This window comes from Oryctolagus cuniculus, chromosome 9, assembly GCF_964237555.1.
Source record: "Oryctolagus cuniculus chromosome 9, mOryCun1.1, whole genome shotgun sequence".
NCBI classification, from domain to species: domain Eukaryota; kingdom Metazoa; phylum Chordata; class Mammalia; order Lagomorpha; family Leporidae; genus Oryctolagus; species Oryctolagus cuniculus.
The window spans coordinates 67,267,024-67,284,369 of NC_091440.1; the positions used below are offsets into that span (position 1 = coordinate 67,267,024).

Here is a 17,346-nt window from a genome sequence, read left to right on the forward strand (position 1 = left end):
CTACAAATATCTGCCTATTTATGCTAGTCTAGGCTTTGTTTTAGCCATCCCAGTGCCTTTTTTTTTTTTTTTTTTTTTAAGATTTATTTATTTGCAAGTCAGTTACACAGAGAGTCAGAGAGAAAGAGAGGTCCTCTGCTGGTTCACTCCCCAGTTGACCTCAACGGCCGGAGTTGCACCAATCTGAAGCCAGGAGCCAGGAGTCTTCTCTGGGTCTCCCATGTGGGTGCAGGGGCCCGAGGACTTGGACCATCCTCCACCGCTTTCCTGGGCTGTAGCAGAGAGCTGGATTGGAAGTGGAACAGCTGGGACATGAAATGGAACCCATATGGGATGCTGGCACTGCAGGTAGCGGCCTTACCAACTACGCCACAGCACCGGCTCCATCCCAGTACGTTTTAGCTCACCAATTTGAATTTGAAAATCTTGGATTTTACTGCATAAAATATTATCACTTTAGTACAGTTCTGTATAGCATAAACTCAATATACATTGCCTAGAATTAAAGGTTAATTTTTAAACTAAGTAGAAAAAAAGAATAGATTTTTAAGGTATTATTCATGAATTAATAATAGACTACTCTGCCCCAGATACTGTGTTTCTCTAATGATACAAAAATTATGATCTAGCCTTAAACACAGTGACAGCCTACCTGGTTTTTTGTTGTTTAGATCTGACCTAATTTTCTTCTTCTTTTTTTTTTTTTTTAAGATTTATTTATTTATTTGAAAGAATTACACAGAGAAAGGAGAAGCAGAGAGAGAGAGAGAGAGAGAGAGAGAGAGAGGTCTTCCATCCGATGGTTCATTCCCCAATTGGCCACAGTAGCCGGTGCTGCGCTGATCTGAAGCCAGGAGCCAGGAACCTCTTCCGAGTCTCTCATGTGGGTACAGGGGTCCAAGGACTTAGGCCATCTTCTACTGCTTTCCCAGGCCATAGCAGAGAGCTGGATTGGAAGTAGAGCAGCCAGGACTAGAACTGGCGCCCATATGGGATGCTGGCGCTTCAGGCCAGGGCATTAACTCGCTGTGCCACAGTGCTGGCCCATGACCTATTTTTCTTTAACCTAGACCTGTGCTAATTTGATATGATGTTAATAATGTGGTTCAGGGCTGGTGCTGTGGCACAGTGGGTTAAAGCCCCAGCCTGCGGCATCCCATACGGGTGCTTGTTTGAGTCCCTGCTGCTCCATGCTAATGTTCCTGGGAAAGTAGCAGAGGAATGCCCAAGTCCTTCGGCCCCTGCACCCACGTGGGAGATCCAGAAGAAGTTCCTGTCTCCTGACTTTGGATTGGTTCAGCTCCGGCCATTGTGGGCATTTAGGGAGTGAACCAGTGGATGGAAGACTTATCTGTCTCTGTCTCTACCTCTCTCTCTGTAACTCTCTTTTTTTCTTTTTTTTTTTTTTTTACAGGCAGAGTGGACAGTGAGAGAGAGAGAGAGGTCTTCCTTTGCCGTTGGTTCACCCTCCAATGGCCGCTGCGGCCGGCACACCGCGCTGATCTGATGGCAGGAGCCAGGAGCCAGGTGCTTTTCCTGGTCTCCCATGGGGTGCAGGGCCCAAGCACCTGGGCCATCCTCCACTGCACTCCCTGGCCACAGCAGAGGGCTGGCCTAGAAGAGGGGCAACCGGGACAGAATCCGGCGCCCCGACCGGGACTAGAACCCGGTGTGCCGGCGCCGCTAGGTGGAGGATTAGCCTAGTGAGCCGCGGCGCCGGCTGTAACTCTCTTTCAAATAAATAATAAAATAAATCATTAAAAAAAAAAGTGGTTCAGAATTTTTGGATTTTTGACAGTAAATTGTTATGTTGCTTATTTATCAATTTGTTAACAAAAAGTATGTTAATGAGAAATCTCTTGTATAGACATTATAATTTGAGATTAAATTATAGATTCTCCCCTATTCTAGATACAGAATAATGCAGTAACTTTATTAATCATAACAAGTTGGTGATAGTGCTGATTCAGTTTAACTTGGCTGAACAAAAACCGCTACTGACAAGATGAGAGGTTCTTGTAAAATAAATGGTATCTACAGATACAAAGAGTAGTTTCTGTTTTTGTCTATATCATGCCAATCACTGCTTCCTTTCCTTTCTCATATGTGCTTTGTTACCACAGTTGAGGCAATAGCAATAGCAGTCTTATTTGAAAAGGAGAATTACTGATTTAAGTGATAAGAGAAAGTGCAAGCAAATAATTGGTGTCTATAGACTGTTAAATTCTCAGCCAGAGATTTTGAGTTTTATATATAGTATATTGGTAATTAATATGATTAATAGTGAACAGATTTCCTGTTTTTTAAAGATTTATTTATTTGAAAGGCAGTTACAGAGAGAGATATCTCTAGTCTTCTAGGTAATTCCCCAAATGGCCACAGTGGTCAGGGCTGAACCAGGCTAAAGCCAGGAGCCTGGAATAACATCTGGGCCTCCTATGTGGGTAGTGGGGGCTCAAGCACTTGGACCATCTGCTGCTGCTTTCCCTGGCACCTTAATAGGGAGCTGGATCAGAAGTGGAGCAGCCAGGGGCTTGAACCAGTGCTCATATGGGATGCCAGCATTGAAGGAGTGCCGGCCTCAAAGAACAGTGCAGGCCTCAAAGAACAGATTAGATCACATCTGTTTAATGTTTCCGAACTGGGGAAAGAAACCTAAGCTAAAAGCCAGGTGAATAGGAAATGTACCAGTCCCGAAAACCCAGGAAACAATTTCCTTGCTAGTAGATTCTCAGAAGGAAGCATATCCAGTCACAGCTGTAAATGAAGATGAGAGTTCAAAATCAATGAGCATTATAGAAAGGCACTTGCTTGGTATGTCAGTTCTCTTCTAAGTAGGGAGAAAAATGATGAGAGGAGTTGAGAATATTTTATGGGAAATCCATTTTTTTTTTAAATTTGATACTAAGTTTTTTAAAGTGTTGGCAGTTAATTTTCTGTTTCAGAGAACACGTTACAGGCTAAACAACACATCTGTAGGTAGCTGACCTGTGCACCGCATATTTATGTATGCTACCCGTTTTTGTTTTTTTTTTTTTTTTAATTTATTTATTTATTTGCAAGGCAGAGCTACAGAGAGGCAGAGGCAGAAGTTGGTCTTCCATCCGCTGGTTCACTCTCCAAATGGCTGCAACAGCTAGAGCTAGGCCGATCCAAAGCCAGGAGCCAGGAGCTTCTTCCTGGCAGTTTTCTACTGCTGTCCCAGGCACATTAGCAGGGAGCTGGATCAGGAGTGGAGCAGCCAGGGTTCGAACTAGCGCCCATATGGGATGCTGGTGCTGCAGATGGAGACTTTACTCGCTATGCCACAGCACTGGCCCTCTAAGTTATACATATTTCTAAGCAACTGAATCTACTTCTGAAGGTTCAGTAGCTCCTGATAATTCTAGATGGGATAAATTATTTTGGTTCTTTACCCTATTTCTGTCACACTTTTTTTTTTTTATGTTTATCCCATTAAGTCTGAAGTTCAATTCTGTGAACATTTCAATGAAAAAAATTCCAAAGTTACCGTAAGTGCTATATGTATTGGTCAGTTTAAGTGTTTTTAGGTGTCCTATATATAAAACAACAGGACATAGTGGGTTAAAGTGTTTTCGTACCTTTGCTTTTTTCCCCCGCTGTTTTGTATGCTATAATTTTTTTTTAAGATTGATTTACTTGTTTTAAAGACAGTTACAGAGGGAGAGACAAAGAGATCTTTCATCTGCTGGTTCATTCCCTAAATGGTCATGGAACAGCCAGGATTTGAACCTGTGTTCATATGGGATGCTGCACCACAGCCCCAGCCCCACATATTATAATTATTAACCCTAAGAGACAGTTTCCTCTTTAGTCTTCTGGTTCCTAAAGTGTGTTGCACTTGCTATAGTAATGCAAAATAGGATATCTGTGAGCCTTGGGGAAAATGTCTTTTAAAGGCTTCATTCATCCTATAAAGGTTCAAATAGAAGCACCTATGAATATGAAGCAATATGGGGCAGGTACTGTGGTGCAGTGGGTTAAAGCCTGGTTTGCAGTGCTGGCATCCCATTTGGGCACCAGTTTGGGTCCTGGCTGCTCTACTTCCAATCCAGCTCTCTGCTATGGCCTGGGGAAGCAATAGAAGATGGCCCAAGTCCTTGGGCCTCTGCACTTGTGTGAGAGACCCTGAAGAAGCTCCTGGCCTCTGGCTTCGGATCAGCTCAGCTCTGGCCATTGCAGTCTTCTGGGGTGTGAACCAGCAGATGGAAGACTTAAGTCTCTGGCTCTACCTCTCTCTGTAACTCTTGTCTTTCAAATAAATAAAATAAATCTTAAAAAAAAAAAAAAAAAAAGAGTATGAAGTGATTTGTTAGAGAACAGAACAAAAACTGTGGGGGAAAAAAAACCTTTAAATCTTTTTATGTGAGTTAAGTTCATAATTGAAGTACATTTACTAAAGCCTCTTAGGGAACTGATTGAGGTGACCTGATTCTTAGCTAATTGAAGTACCAGAAAGCATGTATCTTTCATTTTGCTTAAGATATAATTGGTTAAGTAATTTTATTTTATCATCTGATGATAAAGATGTTTTTGAACCAGAAAGCAGAAGGCAGTGTCTTTGTGCATCTGCTGTTGAAAGGTGGTTATAGGCCAGTTTGTGTTTCAGTGTCTTCATTTATAAACTGGGCTAAAAACTTGAGGTTTTAGAAAGATTAATGAGATGATAATTGTGCAGCTCCTGTGGGAGTTCTGTTACCTTATAAGCACAATTTAAGATGCACTAGTTTTATTGCAGTACAAGGGGAGGAAATGTCTCCGTGCCTTGTTTTAAATTAGGCCAGGTAAAGTTACATACCCCAGTGGAAAATCACCTGCTTATTAGTGAGTTTTCTTTTTTCTCTATGAAGTATTCCAAGCATATGAAAGTACAGAAAATGTGTGTTAAGTTTTATATGTTTCTACATATATTTTAAAAATTTATGTGAAAGAATAGCAGAAAGAGGTCTTACATCTGCTGGTTCATTCCCCAAATGCTGGTAACAGCCAGGTCCAGGCCCAGGCCTAAGCCAGGAGCCAGAACTCCATCCTGGTAACCCGCATGGATGGCAGGGGCCCAAACACCTAGACTATCTTCTGCTGCCTTCCAAGGCACATTAACAGGGTGCTGGGCTGGAAATGGCATTCCAGTAAGGGATGGCAGCGCAATTGCAAGTGGTGGCTTGACCCGAGTCACAATTCCAGCTTGTTTTTACAGTCTTAAAATTATATAATTAAATACATAGCTTTAAATATTGTTTAGGTATCATTAAGTATTTAAGTATTGGAACTTTCTATTAACCTAAAAATTGACAGTACTACTTGATTCTTTTTTATCAGTATTATATAATACACTGTTCTTCTCTGGACATCTAGACTCTTTCCAGTTTCTGTTGTTATTGACAGTTGTGCTGTGAATATTGCTGGACATACACCTTTGTTTTTTACATTTTTATTAATTAAGGAGCTCCCTCATGGATATTCAATCTCTGTCTCCTTGATTTTTGCTTATTGATCTTTAGCAATTTTGCTGAATTCTTATTAGTTTGAATAATTTGACATTTTTAGATTTTCAACATACACATATCTTTTACAAATAATGATAGTGTTGTTTTCTTTTTTCTAATCCTATACCTATTTATATTTGAATACTGGCTGGTATCTCTAGTACAATGTTGAATGAAACCCAAAGAGCAGTTTTAGTGGGCAGTCCTGTATTCCTGACTGGGAAGGGTAAGATAAAAGTTTAAAATTTCACTATTATTAAATATGAGATTTGCTGTAGGATTTTGATTTTGCCTTATTAATGTTAAAGACTTTCACTCCTTCCTGGTTTGCAAAGAGATTTTATTGTGAACAAAAGTTGAATTTTGTAAAATGTGTTTTCTGTATGTTTCGAGATAGCCATGGGAGTTTTATGAAATATACATATGTGGCTTAGACTACTAAAAAAAGTTTACTCTTTAAAGTGCTGAAATATATTCATTTAAAAAACACTTAAAATCAATCTGTTAGATTAAAAACTTGTAAATGGTCAGTGTATTTTAGTCTCTTCTACGTGACTTAGATTGTAATATGGGACATCATTTATCTCTCACATCTAATGCTATTTCTTGACCACAAATTGTTCAAGGTATGAGCAATATCTTAATCACATTTTAATTTCTCAGAGGATCAAGCACAGTGCCTTGCAAATAACAGGCTCTCAATAAAGAACTAGACTAAGGAGGGCTACTATTTCTACTAAATAGCCTTGGTTTTTTATTTTATGTCATGAATTATATTATCCTCCAGCCTCATTATTATATTGGCAGCAGTTATAACTTTGGGGAATTACAGAAAGTTAAATAGCTGAGTTTTTGTGTTTTTTTTTTTTTTTTTTTTTTTTTTGTATTTAAGTTTTATTCAGTCATCACTATTTGAGTGCCAGCTAAATGCCAAGCTAACAATAATGCAGAATGAATGTGAAGAGTCAACAACCTTATAGCCTAGTTAGGAAGAAATAAGATCTATATATGAATTATTCTAATGCAAGATAGAAAGTGATCACTAGGAATTTAGAGGAAAAAGAAGAGATTAGACAGATGTTGGAGACTTGATAGCTCTTTTATGAAGTACCTGACTATGGTCCATGAATGGGAACCATGATTTGACTATTCAAATAATTTATTTCCTGATTTTTAAGCTGTATTTCACATTGTTGAGGTGTTGAATAAATAATCTATGAATAAATATTTTATAAATTGGTCTTCAAGAAATTGGGATTTTTTAATTTTATTGTGATAATCCCAAAAAGTGATTTCCACATGAACGTGAGAATTCAGATTCCATAGAATGGTATTCAGGTCCCTTTGTGATCTGCCCTATTTATTTGCCTTATCCCTCAACCCCCTTCCCACCACATTGGGCCACACATGTGGCCCTTGGTGGCATCATGCATTATGGCTTCAGTATTTTATTCATTCTTTGCTTCACACGTAATTTCTTTTAACTCTGTCTTCTGCATAAGCAATGAAAATTTGTCCTCTCACATTCTATTCAACTATTTCCTTCCCCTGGGAAGCCTTCCCTAAACTTATTCCCTCTGTACATTTTCCTTTTAGAGCTTAGATCATATTTACGTTCTCCCCACAATTTTGTCTATTTTCAAGACCAACCAGTCTTTTTGTTGACAGAGGCTGTATTTCCAGTGTCTAGCACAACTCTTGGCACATAGTAGACATTTATAATTTATTTGCAGAATTACTGTTTGTTGAATAGTTAACAGTGATATATAAAAAGACCTGGAAAATTGCCATCAGTCTGACAGTTGCTGGTTGCAAATTCTTGTGCAAGTATCTGTGTGTGCTCTGAGTATTCATTTATGTACAATTAGAAGAGGGAGCCTGCCAAATGGGGTGGGCGTGTGCACATTTGGCTGTCTCGGCAGCTGATACCAAATGTTGGACATGACTATTTCCATTTGTCATTTTCATCCCCCACCCTGCCTCCACCCTAAAATTAATTATGTTAGGAACAGTTTATTATCTCCTTAGGTATTTTTGTCAGACAAAGGCTCAAGCAAAACATGAATACTTTCAGATTTCATAATACTTTATGACTCTGTGAAATTCTTGTAACTTCTTCTGCATATATGAGATTAACGTACATGGTGTGATGACTCCAGGCTTATCTCATTATATACTATTTCTTTGTAGTACATTCAATACCCTCAGTATCTACTTACAGAATATTGATAAGAACTACAGTAGTGTGGCCCTCTCAGCATTTGATCTGATCCTTATGATAAACAGTGTTGTTATTTTTTAAAATTTTATTTATTTGAAAAATAGAGTTACAGAGAGAGGTAGAGACAGAGAGAGATAGAGAGATCTTCCAATTTTGGTTCACTCCCCAAATGACCACAATGGCTGGAGCTGAGCTGATCTGAAGCCAGGATCCAGGAGCTTCTTCCTGGTCTCCCACATGGGGGCAGGGGCCCAAGAACTTGGACCATACTCTTTTGCTTCCCCAGGTACATTAACAGGGAGCTGGATTGGAAGTGTAGCAACCAGGACTAGAACTTGCACCCATAGAGAATGCTGGTGCTGCAGGTCAGGGCTTTAATCTTCTGTGCCACAGCAGTATTTGTTTTTCAGTGTTAAAATCTATGTTTAAAACCTCAACCTAGGAGCACATTTATCTAGCCTTATTGCTGATTGCTGTGGCATATGAGACTGTCATACAAATTTTCTTCTTAACTTTGCTTTTATCCTAATACATGGGCTTTGGTTAAGTCTTTGTCCCTTCAGCTACCCCATATTGGGTTTTCCAAGTAAAGAGTGGAGTTATGTACTTAAGAGAATATCTATGCATGATACAAAGTGGAATGCTTTTTGTTAGTGATGGTTTCAAGTCAGTGGAAGCACTTCTTTTGTTGTCTGCATTGTTTCTTGTGCCTTAGTTAAATAGCACCAGCAGCTAATCAATTTGTTATGTTAACCTCTGTGCGCATGAATGTGGGTACAGCACCAAAAATTCACTATGACTCCAAATTGACAGAGTAGAGGAACAGAGTTAAAAGTGTACAAGGAGATCTAGGAACCATGAATGTCATGGCTGCAAATAATGGTCTAATGCTAAATTATTTCCTTAAGTGGATCCAAATCAAAATTCTGTAACAATTGTTTGTTAGTTTTATCATTCTTGACTTTATAAGTTTTGTTCTTGAATCAATATTCATCATTTTTATGCTAATATCTTAAAAAGGACATGCAGAATTATATTAAACTGAGGCTTAAGATAGAGCAGTGGAATTATAGGATTGTTTTTAGGCAAGTAACTTTGTCCTTTTGAGATTCTAATTGTTTGAAGAAATTTGGTTTCTTAATGTTTTAGTATCTGTTCTGTCCTAATTTTTTTGTGACTTTTTCTTGTTAGGAATGGCTTTTATAGCTGGTATGAAATATAAGCTACCTGTTACAGGCTAACATATAATTTTATAAATGACCTGATTCAGAGATAACCTGAACTTGTAATATACAAGGCTAGCAACATCATGATTTTTCATTGCAAAATTGTGTTATAATCTTTTCTGAATTCTTATTTTTATTTCTTATTTGTTTATTATTTTTTCAAACAAATTGTCAGTTGCCTGAGTTGGTTGTTTTGCAAGCCTGAGTTTAGGTACAGGTTTTAATTTATTTAGTTATGTTCATTTTATTTGAAGGGCAGAGAGACAGAGAGAGAGGGAGGTATCTTTCATCTGCTGGTTTAATCCCCAAATGCCTGCAACAGCTTGGGCCAGGTAGAAATCAGGAGCCATGAAATCCATCCAGATCTCTGACATGGCTGGCAGGGATCCATTTACTTGAGTCATCATCTGCTGCTTCTCAGGGTACGTGCATTAGCAGGAAGCTGAATCAGAAGTGGAGCTGGGCTTTGAACCAGCCACTCCTATAGAATACAGGCAACACAAGTGGTGTCTTTTTTAAAAAATTTTATTTATTTATTTGAAAGGCAGAGTTGCAGAGAGAGAGAGAGAAAGATTTTCCATTCACTGGTTCACTTCTTAAAGTGCTGCAATGGCCAGAGCTAGGCCAATCCAAAGCCAGGAGCTAGGAACCAGGAGCTTCTTCCTGATCTCCCATGTGGGTGCAGGGGCCCAAGCACTTGGGTCATCTTCCGCTGTTTTCCCAGGCACATTAGCAGGGGGCAGGATCAGAAGTGGAGGAGCTGGGACTCGAACCGGCGCTTATGTGGGATTCTGGCACCTCAGGCAGCAGTTTTACCCACTACACCATGGCACCGGCCCCGCAAGTGGTGTCTTAACTGCTACCTCCAAACGCCCTCCCCTCTTCTGAATTGTTAAATGTTAGAAGAAGCTGTCTCCAGAAGTTATGCATATAAAATAGAAATTATGGAGTGTATCATTGCTGGAGACATGGTTAGCAGGTAGAGTATTAAAAGTCAGAAGTACACAGAACTCTCGCTATGCCCTAGCCCAAGAGGCATTGTGATGAGTCCTTGTACCATCACTTAATTGTTCCCTTGGTTGATTTTGAGCAGAGATCTCAGTCCTTGGATCTTTATGTCTTCATTTGTTAAAAAGATAATCCTTAAGGTTTTTCCAGTCTGCAGCCTTCTACAATTCTGCCTTTCTACAATTTTGCCTTTCTACAATTCTGACTTTCCTTATCATCTTTTAGGACCCAGATGATGTGGTACCAGTTGGCCAGAGAAGAGCCTGGTGTTGGTGCATGTGCTTTGGACTAGCATTCATGCTTGCTGGTGTCATCCTAGGAGGGGCATACCTGTACAAATACTTTGCACTTCAAGTAAGTAGAAAAGTTCTTTCTCTCTCTCACTTTTTTAGTCTTTCCTTTAGGTGTATTAGAAAATTGTTCCTAACTTGGTGTCAACATGCATTCTTTGTCAGTGGCCTTTAATAAAGACAGAGTGGTGGCCCTATTTTAAAGCTGTGTTTAAAGTCTCCTGTTCATGCTTGCTGAGCCTATTGGACATAGAGTCACTAAAAGTAGAATAATGTTGCTTGGCAGTCTTGCTGACTAAGGGACTTAGTTTGGATGACTTTTCAAAACTGACCAGCCTTCATTCTCCTACCATAATTAATGGCTAACAGGTGTGGCATTGTCAGTTGTCAGCGGATACAATACATTAGCCACAAATGTAGACTGCCACTTGATAGCCAGTTTGGATTCCCCCACAATAGCCTTTTGGTCTCTGGCCCAGAGCATGCTGGCACCACATCCCTCTGCCTCCTTCCCTGTCACTGGTATCTCTATAAAGAATCAGGTGAATTCAGCAGTGAGATTGAGGTGATTTAGGATGAAAGCTGCTTACAACTTAAATGTTTAATAGTAATCCCAGCAGAGCAAACTGTTGAAATCTTTACTAATGTATGCTAAACTGATCTTCTGTATATAAAGAGAATCGAAAATGAATCATGATGTGAATGGAAGGGGAGAGGGAGTGGGAAAGGGGAGGGTTGTGGGTGGGAGGGACGTTATGGGGGGAAGCCATTGTAATCCATAAGCTGTACTTTGGAAATTTATATTCATTAAATAAAAGTTAAAAAAAATAGTAATCCCAGTAGATTAAGATAGAGATGTTTATTTCAGTTAATCCTGATCTATGACCTATGTTTTGTGAGAGATGAGGTTAACCACCCTTTAAGGAATCTTAGTTGGGGGGGATTACGCTCAAGATTTTATGACTACTTAAAGTGTTTACGTATCAAAAGTTGGGGAAACGTATCAAAAGTTGACAACTAAATATATTAAAATTTCAATAGTTAATTTTGAAACATTCTACCAGAGGATGTTTAAATTTCATGTTCATTGCCTATATTCAGGATAATGGTATGATATTACTGAAACACTGGTCATATTTTTAAATATAATTTTTCATGAATATTTGCAGTAATCCAATATTTTCTACTTGTGATGTGGTCTAGGGAAAAATTAGAACTACCTCTATAAATGTGGAAATTGCAGAAAAATAACACCTCTTTGGTAAGAGAAATATCATTTAATCAGTGAACTACATAAAAATATTTTAAATGTGTTCTGTCTGAACCACACTAGTTTCAAATAGATTCTGTTAAAGAAAAAATGTGTATAGGTAGAAGGGGGCTTGGGTGTTTCTACAGATTTACTTGCCACCAGAAGGATAATCGCTTTTAAATTCTATTTTTATCTACCTCAGAAAGTAAAGAGGAAATCAGCTACTGCTTTTTCTTAAAACAATACTTCAAAACCTGATCTTAGAGAATGTGCTAACTCTGTAATTAAACTGTCTGACTTGTCATCTAAAAGTAAGAGTTTGCAAGCAAAATGCTACTTAGATAGAGATGGCAGCTTAAGTAATGCTTACATTTAAAAACCTGTCTCTCTCAATTGCTGAAATGAGTGTTGGAATTCTCTGTAGCCAGATGACGTGTACTACTGTGGAATCAAGTACATCAAGGATGATGTCATCTTAAATGAGCCTTCTGCAGATGCCCCAGCCGCTCGCTACCAGACAATTGAAGAGAATATTAAGATCTTTGAGGAGGATGAGGTTGAGTTCATCAGTGTGCCTGTCCCGGAGTTTGCAGACAGTGATCCTGCCAACATTGTTCATGACTTCAACAAGGTAAGTCGTGGATCCAGGGTTATATGCTTTCTGTAGTCTTAATTTCAATCTTTGCTAAATGTTCTGTTTGGTTTTTACTTTAAAATGGACAAGATAAACTGTCGACAATGACTCAGCCTTCTTTGTCTTATTAGTCCTGTCCTTGCCTTACTTATTCTTTTGTTTTTTAGATTTTATTTATTTATTTGAAAGGCAGAATTAGACAGAAAGAGAGATTAGAGGTCTTCCATCTGTTGGTTCGCTCCCCAGCTAGATGCAACAGCCAGGGTGAGCCAGATCAAAGCCCAGAGCCAGGAGCTTCATCCAGGTCTTCCATTCAGGTGCAGGGGCCCAAGTACTTGGGCCACATTCTGCTGCTTTCTCAGGCTCATTAGCAGGGAGCTGGATCATAAGTGGAGCAGCTGAAATTTAAACCACTGCCCATATGGGATGCCAGCATCAAAGGCGGCAACTTCACCCGCTACACCATGACACCAGCCCTGCCTTGTCTATTGTGAAAGCCTACCTCATGCCATTCTGCCATTGCTCGAAAGTTGCTGTTATGTCTTATAGGTACCCACATTTTCTTAAATAACAAATAATTTGTGTTCTCATTTCTTTTTTTTTTTTTTTTTTTTTTTAATTTTTATTTTTTTGACAGGCAGAGTGGACAGTGAGAGAGACAGAGAGAAAGGTCTTCCTTTTTGCCATTGGTTTACCCTCCAGTGGCCAATGCGGCCGGCGCACCACACTGATCCAAAGCCAGGAGCCAGGTGCTTCTCCTGGTCTCCCATGCAGGGCCCAAGAACCTGTGCCATCCTCCACTGCACTCCCAGGCCACAGCAGAGAGCTGGCCTGGAAGAGGGGCAGCTGGGACAGAGTCCGGCGCCCCGACCAGGACTAGAACCTGGTGTGCTGGCACCGCAGGCAGAGGATTAGCCTATTGAGCCACGGCGCCGGGCACTCATTTCTTTATAGCAGTTAAACTTTGTCACTTTTGAACATTTTTACACAATGCAGAGAAGTTGGCTAAATCCTCTACCTAGTTCCAGAATTTTGCCATACTTGCTTCATCTCTTTTTCTCTTATTTAACACATCAATCCTGAATATCTAAGCTGTGTATTTTCCCATGTAACTTCTGTATCACTGTCACATCTAAGAAAATTAACTTGATAACACAGTGTTATTTAATATCTAATTTATATTTAAATTTCCCTAGCAATTTTTGTCCCAATGATTTTTCATTTTTTTCAAACCAGGATTCAGAGATTCAGGAGTTATGTGTTACCTGTGTTTTTTAAGCCTCTGTATAAGCCTGCCACATGTCACTGAAGTTAGTTTTACAAACATTTCATGCGTGGTAAATACATTTGATGAATTTTAAAATAGTTGAAAAATTACTTATGTTAAGATAATAAACATTATCAAAGCAAATAATAATAATAGGTAATAAATCTTTAGGAAAGAGTTAAACAAAACCATGTAACCATCCTAGGCAGTGGTCTTTTTTGGTCTTTTTCAACTGAAGTTTCTCATTGGAACCATAGAACAAAATCATTTAAATAACTTTTTCCATTGCCCTAAGGCTGGTAAGAGAAGTTTAATCTTTATACACGATGGATTGATGCCTTGGAGGGCAGTTGGGCTTATGAGTGGAGGCACTAAATCAGGTGCTAGGTATTTGAAGTTAATATTAATAGATTTTGTTATTACTATAGAAACAAACTCCTGATACAAATATTTCCTCTCATATTCCTACTTCATCCGTGTCCCATCAAATTCTTGATTTGTTGAAATGTATATGATTTACAAAACCTAAACCAACCCATTTTAATGGTACATATTATTCTTGAAAATCCAATTGCTACCTGTCTACAAATAGTAATGCGCAGATATGTATCTCTCTTTTCCCAGAAACTCACGGCCTACTTAGATCTTAACCTGGATAAGTGCTATGTGATCCCTCTGAACACTTCCATTGTCATGCCACCCAGAAACCTGTTGGAGTTGCTTATTAACATCAAGGTATAAACATGCTGAGTTCTATTACGATGTCTTGGAATTCCGTGTTGAAACATTATCCCTAAAAGAGTCCAAATTTCCAAAGTATTAGTAACCATATTACAAAGAAAAGCTAAGACTAATGATTTTTGTTTCTTTTCTTAATGTTTTATGTTTTAAAGTTAAAATACAGTTTCTTAAACTATGATTGTTTTCTTAATTTGCCAGAGACTAAACATTAGCTAACTACTTAATTCTTATGCTATGGATAATATGTAAACAAACAGGCATGGCGATATTCCAACAAAACTGTATAAAAACAGGTGGTAGGTAGGAGTTTCAATCTGTAAGGTTTTTGCCTGTTTTTCTCATGGTATGTCTTAAGATATTCATGTATATTTTCTTGTCTAAATGTAGGCTGGAACCTATTTGCCTCAGTCATACCTGCTTCATGAGCACATGGTTATTACTGATCGCATTGAAAACATCGATCACTTGGGTTTCTTTATTTATCGACTGTGTCATGACAAGGAAACTTACAAACTGCAACGCAGAGACACTATTAAAGGTAATAAAGTGTTGACAGGAAAGTTCATCCCGCTACTTTGTGTAGAGCTAGATTTAGAGGAAATCTAGTCGTCATTACCAAATATGCTTGTCACTGTGAGAAAATAAAATTATATTGTGTCATTACATAATATTTCCATAGAACCATCCGAATTCTAAGTCCACTCCTATTAGAAGAGTCAAGAGGCCCATGTGAAATGCCATTGCCTTGAAATTCTTGTGCCTCCCTTTCCACGTAGCTGTTAGTCCAACTTCCCTTTGGTTCAGGCATACCAAAAGGGTTCTTCTGTTTTAATATTTATTTATTTTTATCTACTTGAAAGAGCAAGAGAGAGACAGAGGCAAAGATAACAATTTTGTATCTGCTGGTTTATTCCACAAATGCCTGTAACACCCAGGGTTGGTCCAAGCTGAAGCTGGGAGCCTGCAACTCCATCCAGTCTCCTGTGTGGGTGACAAGGATCCAAGTACTTAGGCCATCATCCACTGTACCCAAGGTGCATTAGCAGAAAGCTGGATTGCATGTGGAGTAGCTGGGGCTCAAACCAGAAGTCAAGTCTGATATGGTGTGTCTGCTCCTACAAAGATTTTTTTTTTCAAGATTTATTTATTCATTTGAAAGCAGAGTTACAGAGAGAGCTTCCACCCACTGATTGATTCCCTAAATGGCAGCAACAGGCTTAAGCCAGGAGCCTTGAACTTGATCGAGGGTAGCAGAGCCCCAGGTATCTGGGCCATCTTCTGCTTTCCCAGGCACGTTAGCAGGGAGCTGGATAGGATGTGGAGCAGCTGGGACTTGAACTGGCACGTATAATGAGATGCCAGTGCCTCAGGTGGCTTTGCCCATTAGCCACAGCACCATCCCTCCTTATAAAGGTTCTTAATAGCCTGAGAGTCTTGAGACCAGCTCTTCAACTGTATTCTCAGTGTCTGAATTCTGAGCAGGCTCTTTCCCTTTTGGATCATGTTGGGGAATAATCAGTTCAGGTAAATAAGAAATTTGGGTGACAACCTAAGAGCATTGGCAAAACTAATGTTGTAGCTTTGCTGAATCATTTTCATACCTGAAAAATAAAGACAATAGCATCTCCCTATTTCCTTTTAAGATCATTGTAAAAATAAAATGAAAGTAAATGTGACAGAAGTATAGAAAGTGAGACATACCATTCGAATACACTGGTATGATTTCTTTGGAATTGTGTCACCCAGTAAAAGTATTTTTTTCGCTTTTTATTATAAGCACTTTAAGTGCTTATAAGGCTGATGAGTCATATAAAAGCTACTGCTTAATTTCTTAGATTTTAAAGTTATCTCAGTTCATAACTCTTAAGTCAGAGTTACACATATGTTGAAATTTGCCATTTTAGTGGGCAGTTCTGAATTTCCACAAAGACACACATGGTCATGCAAACACACCATAGTCAAAGTGAACAACACTTTCAGTCCCTAACAGTTCATAAATTTGTGAGTAATCTGCATGTAATATTGTTGATATGATCTATTTTAAGACACTTAGTTCAGAAAAGGGGGGAAGTTATTTTCTCTAGTATAAACAAATTCAGTCTGTAAATATTCATGGAATATAGGATGAGATACTTCTATACATCTGTGAGGATTAAGGTGAATAATTACTAAGTGAAAACCAAAAATTTAACAACTTTTCCTTCCCTGACAGGTATTCAGAAACGTGAAGTCAGTGATTGTGTCACAATTCGGCACTTTGAAAACAAATTTGCCGTGGAAACTTTAATTTGTTCTTGAACAGTCAAGAAAACCATTAATGGAGAAAACTTTAATACCACAGCATAACCCCACCCTTTGTATTTTGTGCAGTGATTATTTTTTAAAATCTTCTTTCATGTAAGTAGCAACCAGGGCTTCACTATCTGTCATCTCATTTGACTTCCATTAAAACCATTACCTTTAAAAAATCTTTTCTTCTTTCCAAGTGTGGTGTCTTTTATATTTGAATTAGTAGTTGTATGAAGTCATAGATAATAGCACACTTCACCATAGATCTTAGGTGTTAGGAAGAATTAAAATTTCTTTAAATCATTTATCTGGATTTTTGTTTTAATTATGCATCCTCAAGAGGAGGGGTTATCTAAAGAGTAATCACACATATGCATACGTAAAATGGACCACAGTGACTTACTGGCATTTGTTAGTAGCCCTGTTGCCTGGTTTATTAGAGCATTTGAGCACACATCTTAGTTTTCCTTGAATTAAAATGTGCAGGATTTTCAGTGTTGCATTTAACTATCTAGAGTATAATTTCCACCTTGCTGTTTTAATATCCGCGGCATCTGCTGTAATAATATTTTAGAAAATGTTTGGAATATAAAAAATTACTTGTGTAACTAATTTGTATAACCCATATATGTGCAATGGAATATAAATATCACAAACTTGTTTGACTAGACTGTGTGTTGTTTTTCCCATTAATAAAGCCAAAGAATCATTTGGTTCTTCATATCTTAAGATAATCCACATAAAAGGGAAGGAACTATTTTTTAAAAATCCAGTTCTCTTAGTAAAATCATAGATTTACAAAAATATTTTTTAAAACTACTTAAATAACTAAATCAGATTCTTAATACATACTATTAAAGTAACACTTAAAACTGAACTTTGAATGATGCTGTTTAATATAAAATGCTTTT

At 38.4% G+C, this 17,346-nt stretch overlaps 1 protein-coding gene across 1 annotated transcript in view; it reads left to right on the plus strand.

Annotated features, from left to right (window-relative positions):
- The window catches only part of ITM2B (integral membrane protein 2B), a 30,757-nt gene extending 13,654 nt beyond the window's left edge, over positions 1-17,103 (plus strand). The window contains exons 2-6 of the mRNA XM_002720722.4: positions 10,188-10,316; positions 11,929-12,135; positions 14,030-14,140; positions 14,534-14,684; positions 16,359-17,103. Coding sequence (XP_002720768.1) covers positions 10,188-10,316; positions 11,929-12,135; positions 14,030-14,140; positions 14,534-14,684; positions 16,359-16,444 — 684 coding nt within the window. The 3' untranslated portion in view covers positions 16,445-17,103. The remainder of the gene's footprint in view (positions 1-10,187; positions 10,317-11,928; positions 12,136-14,029; positions 14,141-14,533; positions 14,685-16,358) is intronic.
- The last annotated feature ends 243 nt before the right edge of the window (positions 17,104-17,346 follow it).